The sequence below is a fragment of the Carettochelys insculpta genome, chromosome 5, assembly GCF_033958435.1.
Source record: "Carettochelys insculpta isolate YL-2023 chromosome 5, ASM3395843v1, whole genome shotgun sequence".
NCBI lineage: Eukaryota > Metazoa > Chordata > Testudines > Carettochelyidae > Carettochelys > Carettochelys insculpta.
This window is the reverse complement of record NC_134141.1, coordinates 36,424,017-36,441,909: the sequence shown is the minus strand read 5'-3', so window position 1 is coordinate 36,441,909 and position 17,893 is coordinate 36,424,017. Positions and strand designations below refer to the sequence as shown.

General features: G+C 43.1%; 1 protein-coding gene across 1 annotated transcript in view; it reads right to left on the bottom strand.

Annotated features, from left to right (window-relative positions):
* Positions 1-14,434, bottom strand: part of SH3GL2 (SH3 domain containing GRB2 like 2, endophilin A1) — a 31,618-nt gene extending 17,184 nt beyond the window's left edge. The window contains exons 1-2 of the mRNA XM_074994102.1: positions 14,379-14,434; positions 9,493-9,565 (exon numbers count right to left, since the gene is read on the bottom strand). Of these exons, the coding sequence (XP_074850203.1) occupies positions 9,493-9,565; positions 14,379-14,387 (82 nt within the window). The 5' untranslated portion in view covers positions 14,388-14,434. The remainder of the gene's footprint in view (positions 1-9,492; positions 9,566-14,378) is intronic.
* Between the last annotated feature and the right edge of the window lie 3,459 nt (positions 14,435-17,893).

The window sequence follows — 17,893 nt, the reverse complement described above, 5'->3', positions numbered from 1 at the left end:
ACCATCATGAAAAATTTGCTCACATTCCAGCCTGCAGAATCAGATCTCCTCAGCATACATCATATCCATCAGTAGAGCGCTATTTCATCTCTATCTTTCCCCCACCCCCAACAATTTTTAATAAGGAAGCAAATGTGTGCAGAAAATTGTATCCTTAGAAATTTTCTGAAATTGACTAAAATCAAAATCCAAACCAAACAGGAAACATTTGTTTACAAAAAAGCAAGAAGCCAGTGTTTTCAGAAAACAAAACTGGCACTTTTGTGATATTTCATCAAAAAGCAAAAACAAATAATTGTAAGAGGCAATTTGAGGAAATTAAAAAATCTGGGAAAAAGGAGCATTTCTTAATCATTTCTATTCACTACACAGATATCAATGAAGCCATGGTCTGATTAATTGCTAGCTCCAGCTGACTTACGCCATTCCTGCAACGAAAGCAACTATATAACCTTGAAGCTCATTTGGGTGTATGGCTCCTTTGCACTGCCAGATAGCTGAAGAGCAGCCACAGCTTGTGTCTGAATATGGATCACACTACTGAATGTCTCTATGTCCGTAACATGTGTCAGGCTTGTTGCTTTTTTTGCAAAGCAGTTGATGATGAAGTGCAGTGCAGCTTTGGACCCCGTAAGAGACAGTGTACCATCTGCTGACATACAAACCATTTTAATTACTATTGTTTTTGTGTAATGCTTCTTAAAATCATAAATATCCTTCTCCAGCTTTCATCATCAGGGCATCATCATCAAATTATCTTCCTTACTGTAGTGTCTTACACACAAATATCTCCAATTAAACTATGCCAGTCAAATTCTTTGATTCTTCATATTAGAGGGAACATGTTTCATGCCAATTCAAATAATTTTTCAGTTGTTAGACAGACAGTTCTGTAGCATTCCTAGTCACTGTTTTTGCACACAATTGGATGTCATTAACTGAAAACACAGGCCCTAGGTTTCTTCTCATGCAAGTTTTACACTGACATAACTCCATTGACTTCAGCGGAGTTGTCACTGATCTGCGCTAGGGAAAGTGAAAGGAGAATCAAGCTCTTAATTGCATGAGTTATTTTGGAAATCCTTTAAATGGATTTGAGATGCCTTAAGGTATTGCTTCGTTTATGAGTGAACTTTCTGATGTTTGGCAAGTGTGTTCTAAAAGGCCTTTCAGTGTCAGCCTTCTACTCATTTAATAGTTTTGGCACAATGTTTACCTGGCTTTGCAGATGGCTATTCTTAGGACACTCCACTTCTAATTCCTGCTTCACTGTGGGGAAGTGACACTACAGATCACTGCCACTTGTGGAGTGGTGGCACACTCCTCCGTCAGCCTTGTCAGCAAACCCTGAAGCTCCCAGCTCTTCAGGCAAACTATACTTTTGGTTTCTATTTGAAACCATAGAACACTAGAACTGGAAGGGACCTTGAGAGGTCATCGATTCCAGTCCTGTGCCCTCATGGCAGGACCAACCACCATCTACACCATCCCTGATAGATGTCTGTCTAACTTGCTCTTAAATATCTCCAGCGATGGATATTCCACAGCCTCCCTAGGCAACTTATTCCTGTGTCTAATCATCCTAACAGAAGTTTCTCCTAATGTCCAACCTAAACCTCCCTTGCTGCAGTTTAAGCCTGTTGAGCATGGCAGATCGAGTATGGCCACTCGCAATCCCATTGGCTTACTTATTTCTGGACAAGAAGTTACCACAAATCACGGCTCCCTTCCCCAGCTCATTGTCTCATTTCTCTCTCCTCCACCATTGGCAGTGAGTGACTAGAGTGAGGAAGACTGCTTGAACAACAATACAGGGCAGGTTCAATACACTGTCTCCTCTCCACATAAGCCCACTGTGGGTGGAAAAAAGCTGCTGTAGCCCTTTGTTCTTCCTCCCAGTCCTCTGCAGGAGAAGCTGGCCAGCCCTGTCTTTTCCTTTTCACACTCAGGAGCTACATCTACACGTGAAGCCGACATCGAAATAGGCTATTTCGATGAATAACATCTACACGTCCTCCAGGGCTGGCAACGTCGACGTTCAACATCGACATTGCGCAGCACCACATCGAAATAGGAGCTGCAAGGGAACGTCTACACGCCAAAGTAGCACACATCGAAATAAGGGTGCCAGGCACAGCTGCAGACAGGGTCACAGGGTGGACTCAACATAAAGCCGCTCCCTTAAAGGGCCCCTCCCAGACACAGTTGCACTAAACAACCCAAGATCCACAGAGCCGACAACTGGTTGCAGACCCTGTGCATGCAGCATGGATCCCCAGCTGCAGCAGCAGCAGCCAGAAGCCCTGGGCTAAGGGCTGCTGCACGCGGTGACCATAGAGCCCCGCAGGGGCTGGAGAGAGAGCATCTCTCAACCCCTCACCTGATGGCCACCATGGCAGAGCCCGCTATTTCGATGTTGCGGGACGCGGATCGTCTACACGTGCCCTACTTCGACATTCAACTTCGAAGTAGGGCGCTATTCCCATCCCCTCATGGGGTTAGCGGCTTCGACGTCTCGCCGCCTAACGTTGATGTTAACATTGAAATAGCGCCCAACACGTGTAGCCGTGACGGGCGCTATTTCGAAGTTAGTGCCGCTACTTCGAAGTAGCGTGCACGTGTAGACACGGCTAGGGTGTGAAAGACTTGAGTGGAGGGAAGAGGCAGAGAAACAGATAACCTTCCCCATTCACAGGCCAGGGATCTTCACCCTCTTCCTTCAATCTGGAGGGCCTGCAATTCTGCGCTGTTGCCTATCCTTCACTTGGCCGCACTAACAGCACTGCTTGTCTCTCAGTCAGACACTGCAAAGGTGGAACAGAGAGCAAGTGGCTGAAAGACCATTCAGTGCTCTGTCTCTCAGTAATGGAATAGCTCCTGGAATTCATTTTACCTACTCCGATGTCTATTAACTCAGCCCAAGACCTTCTAGTTCTACCTTCCACACTGCATTCATGTGCTATTGCTTGCAGCAGACTCTGGCTCGGGTGTCTAATTCTTCCCTCACTCCTTCCACTTACTGCCTTTGGCAAATCTCTCAGGTCTCAACCCTGCACCCACTGAAATCAAGGGGAGTGTTTCAGTTGATTCTGTGGAAGGAGGAAGAGGCCCCTGGCTGTCACTGAAATGGGGATAATATAGAATAATAATCCCCATTGCATAGCAATATTGTGAGCCTCCAGTCCCAACTTAGCAAAGATGCTGAGTGCAGTCTCTGAGACTTTGGTGGCTTACATGGAAACAGATCCCTGCCCAACAAAGAAGTCAGCACTTCATAAAGAAAACAAAACTTCCCTACTCTCATCACAGCACAATTTGAGACAATATTCAGACGTGAATAGAACAAAGGCATCTATTTCATTAACATTAGGCTTTGTGTTTTAATCAAGAGTAGTTTCAGACAGAGTCACAGCTCCTCACCTGTCAGCTACAGGAAGGATGTCCAAGTGACAACTGACAGGGCTGAGTGCATCACAGATTGGACTTTCTAGGAGCTAGGGAAGTTATTTGCTGAGGCATTGACTTTAAACAAGCAGCTCTCCGTGCTACCTTCAGGTTCCAAAGAGGATGGAGCGAGGCTGCTCTTAGTGGTGGCAGATGACAGAATAAGAAACAAGAGTGGACTCATGATGCAGTGTGAGATATTTAGGTTGGTTATCAGGAAAAACTGTTGCACTAGAATAACAGTGAAGCATTGGAACGGGCTGCAGAGGGAGGTGGTGGAATCTCCATTCTCAGAGGTTCTTAAAGCCAGGGATTTGACAGCTGCCCTCTACTCTCTTCTGTAGGCTAAATGAGCCCAGTTCCCTCAGCTTCTCCTCATAAATCATGTGCCCCAGCCCCCTAATCAATTTTGTTGCCCTCCACTGTAATCTCTCTACTTTGTCCTCATCCTTTCTGTAGTGGGGGGCCCAACAGTGGATGCAATACTCTAGATGAGGCCTCACCAGTGCTGAATAGAGGAGAATAACCACTTGCCTTGATATGCTGACAACGTTCCTACTAATGCAGCCCAATATGTAGTTAGCCTTCTTTGAAACAAGGGCACACTGTTTACACATATCCAGCTTCATGTCTACAGCCTGCACAACTGCTTAGCAAGTTGGTCCCCAGGCCGTAGACGTGCATGATTTTTAAGAGCAGGTTAGGCAAACAACTGTCAGAGATGATCTAGATGGTGCTTGGTACTGCCACGAGAGCAAGGGCCTGGACATGATGCGCTCATGAGTTCCCTTCCTGTTCTAGTATTCTAGGGGATTCTTCCATCCTGAGTGCAAGCATCTGCACGTCTTTTGGTCCAATCCTTTACTTGCTCAAGGTCACTCAAGGTCCTATCCCTAGTCTTCAGAATATTTCTCTCTCCCGCCCAGACTGGTGTCATCCATAAACTTGCTGAAGGTGAAATCCATCTCATCATCCAGATATTAATGAAGGTGTTGAACAAAACCTGTTCTAGGACTGACCCCTCAGGTACTCCACTAGCTGCAAACTAGAAACTGAACCATTAATCACTACCCATTTAACCCAATGATCTAGCCAGCTTTCTATCCATGTTCCCATCCATTCATCCTACCACTGAAACTCAAGCACACACCTGTGTCATAAGACGAGGACATCTATACAACAACCCCCTGCTGCTCACTTTTGTGTAATGGTACGCAACAGGAGAGAGAAAGCAGTGGCAGGGAGACCACTCCAAACCCCACTGCCTCCTTCTGGGCACTTCTACAAGGAATAGATTTCTGGGAATATATAGAATGGAAATAAAAATGTGTGTACGTGGGAAGCTGCCTGAAGTAGGAATTGAATGCACAACTGAAGACTGCACTGCACAGTGGCACCCTAGATCACTACTAGCAAGGCAACTGAGAAAAGCAGTTAATTAGCTTTCTCCAGCTAGCCTCACCTAGCAGGGTAGGGGCAGTCAGTGAAGTAACGACAATATGTTAGATGTCTATTAATTATACATGTTTACATGACTGCTAGATTATTGATCTGTTTCACACAACATATGGAATTCTCACAGGATTCCTATGTAGTGTTGATACATTACTTATGACTCAAATGTTCCAGCTCCATAATATTTAAACCTGATTTTTATGATTTTGTCTTGGTTTCTCTCGTTGAAGCTGCCTGGCTCTCACAAGTGCTGTCTGTAGTTTCTGAGTAACCCCTGCAAGTCAACTATTGCAATATTCTCACACTAACTATTCTAATACATTTGTCCAGTGTCTCTCAATAACCAGCCTGTGGACCAGAACTATATCCCTGAGACCTCCCTGACACAGGGTAGAAAGGGAGAAAACTGATCCTTAATATCAAAAAAGGCAGAAAAATACTGCACTAATCTATCTTTCCACCAAACCCAAATATTCTAGGCACCTATACCCCAATTTTGTAATGAGCTCCATGGCAGACCATGCAAGAGCATAGAGCCTTAATGTAGCAGTGCGCAGGACCAAGTCCTCTGGACCTGAGGCCATGTATGTATTTTTCACTACAGAGCTAAGATTTTCAGATTTTGGATGCTCATCTCAAGAGATCTCTAAAGGAACTGATTTTTCAGAAAATGCTGGGCACCCATCCACCCTCTGCAGATCTTTTGTGCTGCTGAAAATCTTGGCCAGAATCCAGAATGTAACCAATTTAGGCTCCCATTCAGCAAGTGTTAACAGAACTATTGCTTAGAATCACATTTGTAAGATCTGCTTTTGTTTCTCCCCTTCCTGTTTACGTATGTTAATAGCTATATTTGCATGTCTGCAGAAGAGAAATTCATAAAACAGGAAGAAGTGGCACCTTAATACTTGCTCAGTAAAGGAGAATGAAAATTGGCCATCTATCCTGATAAGAAATTTGTCTGGTTAATGGCATTTTCTTTTATCGCCATTAATAGATGTCAACACATTTCTCCAGACACAGAAACTCATTCAGCTGTTAGCTAATTAATGCGCAACAGGTCTCAGAATATTTATTCAAATGAAAGCAACAAGACCCAGGGACTGGGTCCTAAGTCATACAAACTGGTTTTATGCTACTGCAGCATCACTGACTTCATCATTACTCCATGATTATTTTAATGGATTTATGGATGACGTATATAAGATCAGAATCAACCTCTTGGCTCTTCCATGACAGTCTTTATTAGCAGGGTAATAAAAGAAAAGGGAAGGGTCATCCAATGGTTAGGTGCTCTCTAGAAGTTGGGGGACCTGGGTTCAAGTCCCTGGTCTACCACAGACTTTCTGAAAGTCACTTAGACATTCTAGGTCTCAATTTCCTGCTTATAAAACAGGCCTTACAGCACTTCCAGACCTTACAGCGTGTTATGAAGATAAATACATTAACCATGATGAGGAGGGGGACACATAAGTACCCAAGATTGATAGAACAGGTCTTGGTGCATTGGTTTTGTGGGAATATGCAGGTGCTATCTATCTAAGGTACTTTCTACAAACTGGGAACAGAGGCGCAGTGGGTACATCTACACTGGTTTAAAGCCATGGATGGCCCAGGGGAGCTCATTCATACTCATGGACCTAAAAATTGCTGTATAGTCATTTGGGCTTGGGCTTGCAAGGTCCCAACACTTAGGGAGCCTGTATGTCTACACAGCAATTTTACAGTGCCAGTCCTGCGAGCCTGAGTCGGCTGACCCAGAGCAGCCATGGATGTTTAGCTGCCGTATAGACATACCTAGAAAGACAAAATGACGCCTCTAGGATGACACAGGAAATCTGAGGCAACACGGTGCGTGTCCCAAGTGACAGGTCACTGCCTTAAACAGTGGACCAGCTTCTCTCTCAAGATTGCCTTCTCATTTTATTCCTGTCTGATATTTACATTTCCTTTAAGACAACCCACTGAAAGCTGTACAATAGCTTTCCAGACAAAAATCTTAACACATAGTGTTAGGTAACTCATGTTGACAAAAACCTTTTCATGTGCACTGATCTGCCCAAGTTTTTCTCGTAGTAAGTCATTGATGTTATGGAGAGACTGCTTTAGTTATGTATCATCTTACAGGAGTTTCTGATGCAAAAGGCTTAAGGGTCACTAAGCCCAGTAGAAATACTTTGGCTACCCTGGTGGCAGATTGGCTTATCTGGGCAACTCAATGGAGATGTCTGTTCAGGATGACATGCAAGTTTGAAAATGAAACTGGATGTGTGAAAGATGTTGAAAAAAATGGAGTTTGCTGGCAATGGAACATTTTTTGACGCTGGTATTTTCATCTCAATTTAAGATGGCTGGAATTTTTCAAAAGACGACTGGGAGACTTAAGTATGTGTGGATGTGCTGGTTGTCTGCATGCACGGGGTTCCTCTGCTCTGTCTTTAGCCTACCTCTTCCTGGCCCTTTTACAGAGATTCCCAGAGACTTTCTTGTCCAGTCACCAGTTCGACAGGGGCCTAGGTTTATTCAGACAATAACTCCAAAGGAGAATGCAGAGTCCAAGGCATGTCTCTCACCTCAGACCATGGTGAGTGAAACAATTTCTTCATCTAGCCTTTTTCCCTTTTTAAAAATGAGTTTTTAGAGAATGCTCCATCGGAGTTTGCAGTTGCCGCTGACTGCTCAGAACTAATTCCCTGTACAGTGCCCAGAGTCAGCTCCCTGAAGCAACTGCTCCAGCTCTCTTATAAGGATCCAGCAGATTGTGGTCCCCTCCCCTTGCCAGGTGTCTCTTGTTGGCTTATCTGGCAACCCTACACAGGCTTCAAGTCTCCTGCAGGCAGCTCCCTCTCACTCCCTTATCTCACACGGTGCTCAGAATTCCAGTTTCGATGGGAACCAGGAGCTTACGTCCCTTTGGTTCCTTGGAGCTAATGATAGAGACTCCTTGATAGAACACTGAGACTTATTGATGAAATATGTTACGTACAAAGTAAGTACAATTGCCATAGCTTTTTTACAATCAAGTTTTTAACTTTCAGCAAAACCATTTCACTTCACTTTTAAGATCATGATGCAATGAAGAGTAGAAGTTCATCAGCCTCTACTTTTTCATATTGTCGCATTATACGAGAGTGGAGGGTCAGTGAATTTAATTTTTATCAAATCTCATTCTCAGACACTTCAGTAGTCAAGAGAAAGCACCTGCAGTGAAACTTGTACAACAGATGAACCTTACTGGGCTACCTCCTTTCTTAAACTATTATCCAAATCAGAAGTCTGCAACCTGCAGCTCTGCAGCTGCATGGGTCTCTTTAAGGACTTCTTTGTGGCTTCCAATGTTAGAATTGCACAGTAAAAAAAAAACCCTTCTGATTATTTGATAAATGGTGAATATCTAAAAGCCCAACAATGAACAACTCATTTCTAAATAGAGAACGATATGTGATCTCGACACATTGGATAACTCCCCCTTTAATATGTGCAGTGCATTGTGGGATATGATACTGTATCAATGTTTTGACTGTGTTGCTAATAAAGATTTGATTTGGAAAAGGAAAAGGAAGCTTTTGACCTTCCTGCTGTGAAGGACGACACACACATTAAGAAAGAAAACTGAAATTAAATGTGAAGTAAAATTGACATAAGTAACATGGGTTCAGGAGTGAAAGTCAGTAAGATAGCAGTACAAACACGTGCATGTGAGGAAATAAAACACGTAAAAAGTTTGTGAACATCCTGCAGTAAACATGTATCACATTACAAATCATTGTGTGTGTGCTGTTCTTAAATTAGGGGTTACAAAATGTATGGTTTGACATTATTTATTAACGATTGTCTCATATTCACATGCATTGCAGCTCTTGAATTACTGAGTTGTTTTTTTTTTAAACCACGTTTGTAAAAAATGGCTCTTCTTGCTCTTTTGGTTGCTGATCACTGATCCAAATCATCCTGAAATGTATTGAATGTAATTCTATTTCATCTGTTTTAGGAAATTTCTTTGGTTAAGCAAGTGATTTTTGTGAGGTCTGTTGATGGTCACATGAGGTAAAGGTCACCAAGCTCAGCTGATAATTCAGGAGAACAGTTATACCACTTCTTCACTCACATTTGAACCTTCAGTGTAGACTATATTGATTAGTTGCTGGCTATTATGAAGTCTCCAGTCTCCTTTATAATTTGATTTGGGTGGTTGTAATTGCGATAATCTGATGTTAGTGTTGGCACAGCTAGTCTTGGTTGTAGAGAGTCCATTACCACCACCTTTAGTCTATAAAGAATCGATAAGCACAAAGGGCCTAATTCTGATCTCACTTCATATATTTCACTCCAATGTACCTCCATTAACTTTGTGCTAATCTTAATTTACACCAGCATAACTGAGATGAGAATCATGCCACATATGTGAGAGAAAGACACATACACACAATACACTGATGCATATCCCAGAGGAATATAGAAAAAAAACTAGTTCCCAAGAGACTTGTGAAGTAGTTAAAAGGCAAAGGCTACTAACAAAGCATCCTGTAAACTAGAACAGCCAAGAAAAGGTAAACAACTTTAAAGCATTCTGCAACTCAGAAGGACCATTACCTGGGTTGGGCTGAAGATATTCTATTGTCTTGGTCATTATTTCCACCACAGCCCTGCTGGTGACATCTACTTTCTGAAATTACAATTAGAAGAATGTAAAGAATACAAAGAAAAGTAAGACAATAGTGTGATTTTGAAGAAAACTCATTTTTGTTCTTACGTTTACTCCCTGGGGAACTTTCCCTGGGGAGTCTAAGTGACAAGTGCAACAGTGATGCTGGGATGATTATAAGCTAACAAACTAGGTGACCTGCTGTACTGAACAAGCAAGCCATCTCCTGAGTTGGAGCAGTCTGTAGCTCCCAAGGAGCTCCCCAACTGTAACCAGCAATGTGAGTGGTGCAGTTGCACAAAGAGAAAGATAGATCTTTTTCTTCAAGGGAAAACTGGCAATGGTGATTCATGCATTTGCAAACTCTTTGCTGGACCACTAGTTTCTCCATTGTTTGCCCACTTAACACCGAACAGTTGGTCTCCTGGGAGGCCAAGATTGGTGAGATACTATCAAACCAGGACCTCCTACCCTGCACAGGCTTCCCAGCCAAATGCCTCTTTTCTCCGACAATGTCAGTCTCAAATACCCATCCTTATTTTACAGTAGCTGACCAATCTGCTTGTGGAGATGAACTAAGACCATATTATATAAATCCAGGAAAATATTCTGCCCTTCTTTAGACTCAGCTGGTACGTTCTCACTTGAATGATGGGAGAAGTTTGTTACTGTGTAATGTTCCTGCAGAAGCAATAAACCATCAATACATTGCAAGAAGTCTGCCATGCACTTAGGCTTTGTATGCCACACATGGCAAAAGTGGCTCTTTGTGATTCCCTCTTGGTGAAAGCAGTATGGTATCCCAAGTAATCTGCCTTCTTTTTACATGACAACAGCAATTCGCTAGCTACCAATACAGCATATTTCTTTTGACTTCTTAAATACTTCTATAACACAACAAAGACCAAACGCTAGGTCAATCTGAAAAACACCTCAGAAATACCTCATCCCCAACATGCTTTCACCTTCTCAGTTATGTTGGGACTCTGGCTTTATTTCTAAGAGTATAGATTTGAATGAGGTCCATTGTAAATGTCTCTGTTAAAATTGCTCATTTTGTTTAAGTCAGAAAGAGGTTCACTACCCACTTTTTTCTGTATGATCTTACACCTATTTTCCTTTTCAAAAACTTAATTGTTTTTAATGTGACGGAAGCATGTTTTAAATTGTATCTTCTCCATTAAGATTTTCAATAAAGTTATATTGGGGAAAATATGTGTGGTTATATTTTATATGCTTAAACAAATAAAATTTATTTTTACAATTTATTTCTTGAACAAGAAGAGAACAGTTTGAAATCCCAGATCTGTAAGGGCCAGATGGATTTCATTCTGAGCTTCCTTGACATCCACTGACTTCCTTGGGCGTTCCAGGTACGGAGCACTTGCCAGAGGATAAGCAACACCTCTCAGAATCAGACCCCAGTAAGAGAAATATGTTGCTCTTTGCTCGTTTATCTAGATCTGGGGCTCTCTATTATATATTGTGCACACTGCACTTAGAAAAGTATATTGTATTTCTTTACAGTGAACATCTCTCATAGTACATCTTGTGTTCAGTAGAGAGAGAATTTCTCCAAATGGTACTTTTGTATTAAAAGAAAATGTGGGATGAGCTAGTCACAGCTTCCTCTGCATGCCCGCCCTCCCGTTTTATCATGTCTTTATCATCTGCTAGCTCTCACTCCCAATAGCAAAGGGCAGCAGTGAGTGGAGCATCCTGGTACTGAGCCCAGAAGTGGCCCTGTGTTGAAGAGCTGAGTAGCAGAGGATGTAAAATAGGCAAGGACTGTGCATTAGGGGAAAGAACACTTGCAGTGTTTAGTAAAGGGCTGGAAATGGGTATCCTGGATGATGAAGAAAGACAGGAAATATATTTCTCTGCTCCAATCCCTCACCGTATCATTGCCAAAACAGGTATGCTCACTCTTGTGTGTCTAAGCCTCACAACACTTCAGTGGAAGGTAAATGTGGTTAACAATTTTGTTTTAACTTGTAGTTTAATCCCATAGATGTATGGAGGTTGCACAGCTGAAAAGACTAATCAAAGGGTAGAATCTCACCTGTTGACTAATCCAGGTAGATAGTAACACATTAGTTAGTGTTGCACATCATGGTAGGTCAGTGACCTATGGAATATGAGTTGATGTGTGTTGTCCTTTCCTAGCAAAGTAGTGTCCATATGAACAAACACCTCTAAACCTGTCTCTAATTGGCAATCTTATTGGTAATTGTTGCAACTGAATGAACAGCCATGGGGACTGAGTTGGTCACACCTAAAGGTGGTCCCTCTGTCAGAGTTGAATGAAGGGAATGGCAGTGGGTTGGTGCATATGAATTTACTGTTCTGTGGATGAACAGCAGATTTCATTCTCAAGGGCTGCCAATCTCATGCTATTCCTGACCACAAAATGGCACTACAACATTGTTCTGGTTTCCATAATAATCTCCCACCAGTTTTAAACTGCTCAGACCTTTCTCATATAAATTCCATTTTTGATTACAGTAAACTCATATCTGACATTCTAGCATCTGGAACTCTCAAATAACCAGCATCTTAACCATAAGTAAATTTTAATATTTAGTTTTCTCTTAGTACAGTAAAGTGAAAGTAAACACAAATAAATACAGCAAACACAGTATAAGTTTAAGTGTACAATGATACTGTGGTTGGTAAAGAAAGTACTTTGCATATATTCTGTTTGTTTCTTAATATCTAATCTTGTTTTTCTTTAGCGTTATGCATTGCTAGGTACACCTCTCCAGAATATTTGGCTATCCAGCAACCTCCCCATCCTGTGCCTGCCAAGACATGAAAGAATTTACTGTATATTTTTATGCTTGGGCAAAATAGCAGCAAAATAAATTCTACAGATTTTAAATGATATGAGCAAAGAAGGGCCCCCACATTTGCTTTTCCACCTATGTTCCAGCTGACATTTTTGCATAGAGAAGAAGAGCTAAGTATATAGGTGCTCAGTGTTCCCCCATACAGGAAAGATTGTGGCTATATCTACATTAGCCCATGCAAATGGCCATTTCAAAGATTACTAATCAGGTGCTGAAATACATATTCAGTGCCTCCTTGGCATGTCAGTGGCCACGGCTCTTCAAAATTGCCATGGCTCGCTGCCGCGCGGCTCGTGCAGACAGGGCTCCTTTTTGAAAGGACCCCAGAAACTTCAAAATGCCCTTATTCCTATCTGCTGATAGGAATGTCCCACTGGTCTGGCACCTCCTCTTTCTCTCTCTGGACCTACAGCCCCTCTCACTCCAGGAACCTCAGTTGCCTCTTCAAGACTTAGCTTTCCAGCTAGGTCACTCAGCATTTCCCCTCTTCTGGGTACAGTAAGTGTTACTATATCCCCGATCCCAAATATGGTATGCCGGGATGGCTCCCCACTTGTGGCTACTAAGGGCTGCCACCTCAGGGGACTCCCCAGCTGTCCTATGCCTCAGGGTGCTGGGAATAGGATGATAGCCATGCTTGTGCACTCCTGGTTTCCCCATGCCTTGGGGAGCTGGAAGCCAGGTGGCAGCCATGCCAGTGCACTCCTGGCTTCCCTGTACCTCGGGGAGCTGGGAAGGAGGTGGCAGCCACCCCCCACACCTCAGCATACCTCTCACTCTGAAGGGCCCCCTGCTGACTCCCTCTGATGTGGCTGGAGAGCATGTAAGTACATGCGTTCCACATGCTCTCTGGCTAGCAGGCAGCTGAATATGGGGCAATGAGACCTTCTGTTAAAATAAGTCAGGACTCCTTTTGATGCCCATAATTTGGAGCTGTCCCACCAAAAACAGGATGGATGGTCACCCTAGATACAGTCCTTCAGCTCTCTGTCACTCCCACAGTGACCCCGGCAGCCTTCCAGTTCACTGCCCCACTAGTTTATGCCACATCCTCAATAGCTCACAGAGGAACCCAGGTCCCCCCAACTCTTCTGAGTTGCAGTTCCAGGACCCTCAACACAGGTCCTCCCTGTACTGCTTCCTACCACTCTGGTTCCACACCACTCTCTGGGTATGCCAACCCCAACTCCCTTGCCACTTCCCAAGGAAGGGCTGCAGCCTGCACGTCCCTGCAACCTCCAAACACTACGTTTTTCTCAGGGAATGACTGCCTTCTCCCAACTGCAGCCTGCCAGGGGCCAGCTATCTGGTTTTATAACCCTCTCCCCTCCCTTTCTTGTCCAGCTGAGCCTGCTTACAACTGGCTTCCTGCTCCCTGGCTTTCCCTCCAGACTATAGTTAATTGGCCTACCTGACAAACTCCTGTCAGTCATGTGTGGGGTGGACACCTCATCCCATACATCCACGCAGTATTGTGCTTGCTACCTTCTCCTCCAGGAGAGATTCACAGCCATGGAAAGGCAGGTGCTGTTGTCACTTTCAGTGTTCATTGAGTTTCTGATGGGAGAAGGCATCTCTAGATCCAAAGGAGCCCTGCCAATGAAGGTTGCTCGGGGAATGCTCTGATCTTGCAAATATCCTTAGCATCTTGGATGCTTTCTTTTCTCATCTCCTCTTGGCTGGCCTTGCTAAGATAAGGATTGTGGGATCTTTGTGCTGTAAAAATATCCACCCATTTGGGCACACACTCTGCTTCCAGGGGCCCATTCAAGTGGATTAATTGAGGCTGATATTAATGCTCTTTATACATAATATCTGTTATTTATATCTCGTGATTAGAAAATAAAAGGTGTAACAGACCAGAAGTGCAACTCTGCTGTATAATGATTTAGGCATATGAGTTGTTCCCAGACTTGCGCTGCTAAGTCACTTTGGTGCTTTATTGAAAATCCCGGCCTAAAAACATAACACTTATGTTCACTTACCCTCTCCATTTCTTTGAAGTCATCATCTAGCTTAGTTCCTTCTGCACCACCAACCTTCTCACTCACTTTCTGTGGATTAAAAACAAAAACTAATATGAGTAGTGACTGAAGATCTACCCAGAGTTCTCATATGCACACTGGTTTCCTCTGCAGAAGTAGTTTTCTATTCAGAACTAGTTGGTATAGTGATTGGATGCATCAGCCATTCACCAGTGCAGAAACAAGTTTAAATATGGCATCTGTCAAGAGTGAAAAACAACTCTCTCTTAGGCAGTGAGGTGCAACTGAGGCTAGTGCCTGGGCTGTATGAGTGGCCCTCCTGCTTCTCAGTGGCCTCAAGACTGTTGTAACTTAGAAGTCTAATGCCGAAGGCATACAGGGGTATCACAATGTTGTGTGCAACCAGCATGTACCTCGCTCCCCATGCCCTTGCTCTGAGTGCATGTCACTTTTGTAATACTGGTAGGTAAAAACCAGCAGACTCTGGCAACCCTGTGCATGGGCAACGATAAATAAAATGTCTCATAGGCCACACATAGATGCAGATTGCCCACCACTGCTATTAGGCCTGGGTCCTGCATTGCAGTCAATAGGACTACAGGTAGTGTGTGGAACAAAGCACACACAGAAGTTCTTGCAGAAATGAGGCTCTATTCCTGTGCACGTGTTCGAGATGAACCCCCGATTCCAGAGTCTCTGTTGCTTGAACTAAAGGAGCAAATCTGTTACCTCTGAGTAGAATCAGCTTCACAATCCCCTACAGACTCTCTAGTTACATGAGGGAAACAAATCAGTTACAGTAAGTTACAGTGTCCCCCTGGACAGAGACGCTCACCCTAACAGTCTGATACATACCTGGCTGAAGCCAAAACTCAGCCTCTTATCATTTACATCCCATTTTCCCCTAAATAAAAGAAATATCCCCAGAAAATCACTCTCAGATCATGCATGAGCTTGTACTAAATACACAAACAAGCGCTTCATTTTGGAAAAAACAAGTAGTCCTGTAACTCCTTAAAGACGAACCATTTTATTTATTAGGCAATGAGGTTTTGTGGGCTAGCCTTTACAGGTGCTACAGGCCTGCTTGTTTTTTGTGAGGCTATAGACCAACATGGCTACCTCTCTGAGTTCATTTTGGAAAGCAACGGTGGTCATATGAGCTACGTATAACATTTTTAAATGGTGAAATTTTAGCTGAAATAAGAAATAAGCTGAACTCTGGTGACACAGTTTAGACAAGTCGTAGAATCATAGGTTTGGAAGAGACTTCAGCGAGGTCACCAAGGCAGGACTTAAAAACCTTAAGGGATGGAGATTCCACTATCTTCGTAGAGAACAACAAGCAGTCCTGTGGCACCTTATAGACTAACAGATATCTTGTTGTTCTCAAAGATACAGACTAACACAACTACCTCTGATACTTGTCACTATCTTCCTAGGTAACACTTTCCAGAGCTCTGAATTCCTCTGCCATCTGTCACCACTGAGACAGTTTTTCTCCATCCTCTTTAGAGACAGTTTTTCTCCATCCTCTTTAGAGCACCCTTCAGGAGGTTGAAGGCTGCTATTAAATCGCTCCTCAGTCTTTTCTGTAAACTAAATAAGCGCAAATTCCTCAGCCTCTCCTCATAGGTTATGTGCTCCACCCCTTAATCAGCCCAATTATGTTAATCTGCGTTTGGCTTCAGGTGGAAATTTTCTGGCATCAGATAAGTCTATCTGGAAGAGTTTTGGCACCAAGTTGCAGGCCCACACCTAATAGGCTGGTTAAGGTGGGTCTGGGCAACTATGTGGTAAGCTGATTCAGCATCTCTCTGTAGCACCAATCACTGCAGAGCCTCAAGCTTCCTAATTCTATAATAACCCTTCAGGGAATTTTAAAGTGTTTAGTTTATTGTTGCCTCTTTCCACCTGAAAAATCGGGTGTCTTGGTTGCCATGGCTTTTGGAGCTACATCAATTTGCGTCAGCTAAAGATCTGGCTCCATCTGTGCTAGACTCAGAAAAAGACATAAAATCCTCCATAAACAAGCAGTATAACTATCCTATGTCTACAAACATCACAATATTGAAGTCTGATATCTACTGTCCATGGCTAGAAGCAAGTGCTGCGCAACCCACTGGGAAGTTGAGAATTTGCCCGTCTCATGATGGCAATTTCCTGTTTTCATTAAATGGAACCAATGCAGACAGATTTAGATGAAATCTCAGGATAAAATTCCTAATTGTAGGAACAGTAGGACACTGGAAGATACTGCCTATGGAGCTCATGGAAGCTCTGGTTTTCAAAAGGATAGACAGCTGTCTGTCTTGGATGGTATAGACACAACAAATCCTGCATCTTTACAGAGAGTTAGATTGGATGACTCCTGTGGTCCCTTCTAACCCTATGGTTTTATCAGTGTAAAACTGTTTCTTAGGATGTGGGATGCTTACATCTCCATGCAATGCAATGGCTCTGCAACATGAGTACCTTCATTTTAGCAGCTACAAGTATGGCACAGATAGAGATTTCACTGTGTGAAAGGTAAGCCTCTTTGTTACCAAAATAATTAGCAGTTATAACCAAAACAGTAACATACCAGGAAGTTTTGTTTGTTTGCACTTCAGATGTAGCTCCTATGGGTACTTTAACTACAAGAAATACATGTATCAGCTGCAGGATGGTAAATCCCTAAATCAAAGAAGATGAATCAAAAGATATGTCTACCTTATGGATTGAGCACTATCAGGATTGATCTCTGGCTAGGTCGTAAGGTGTCTGGCTAGTTGTTTAATTTCTACCCATCACTGACAATCTTATCATGCCACTGAAGCTTTTGGTACCATCTCGTAGCTAGCATAATTCAAAAGGATCTGGATAAACTGGAGAAATGGGCTGAGGTAAACAGGATGAAGTTTAATAAGGACAAATGCAAAGTGCTCCACTTAGGAAGGAACAATCAGTGTCACACATACAGAATGGGAAACAACTGCCTAGGAATGAGTACAGCAGAAAGGGATCTAGGGGTTATAGTGGACCACAAGCTAAATATGAGTCAACAGTGTGATGCTGTTGCAAAAAAAGCAAACATGATTCTAGGATGCATTAACAGGTGTGTTGTGAACAAGACATGAGAAGTCATTCTCCCGCTCTACTCTGCGCTGGTTAGGCCTCAGCTGGAGTATTGTGTCCAGTTCTGGGCACCGCAGTTCAGGAAGGATGTGGAAAAATTGGAGAGGGTCCAGAGGAGAGCAACGAGAATGATCAAAGGTCTAGAGAACATGACCTATAAAGAAAGGCTGAAAGAATTGGGCTTGTTCAGTTTAGAAAAGAGAAGATTGAGGGGGAACATGATAGCACTTTTCAGGTATCTAAAAGGGTGTCATAAGGCAGAGGGAGGGAACTTGTTCTTCCTTGCCTCTGGGGATCGAACAAGAGGCAATGGACTGAAACTGCAGCAGGGGAGGTTCAGGCTGGACATTAGGAAAAAGTTCCTAACTGTCAGGGTGATCAAACACTGGAACGAATTG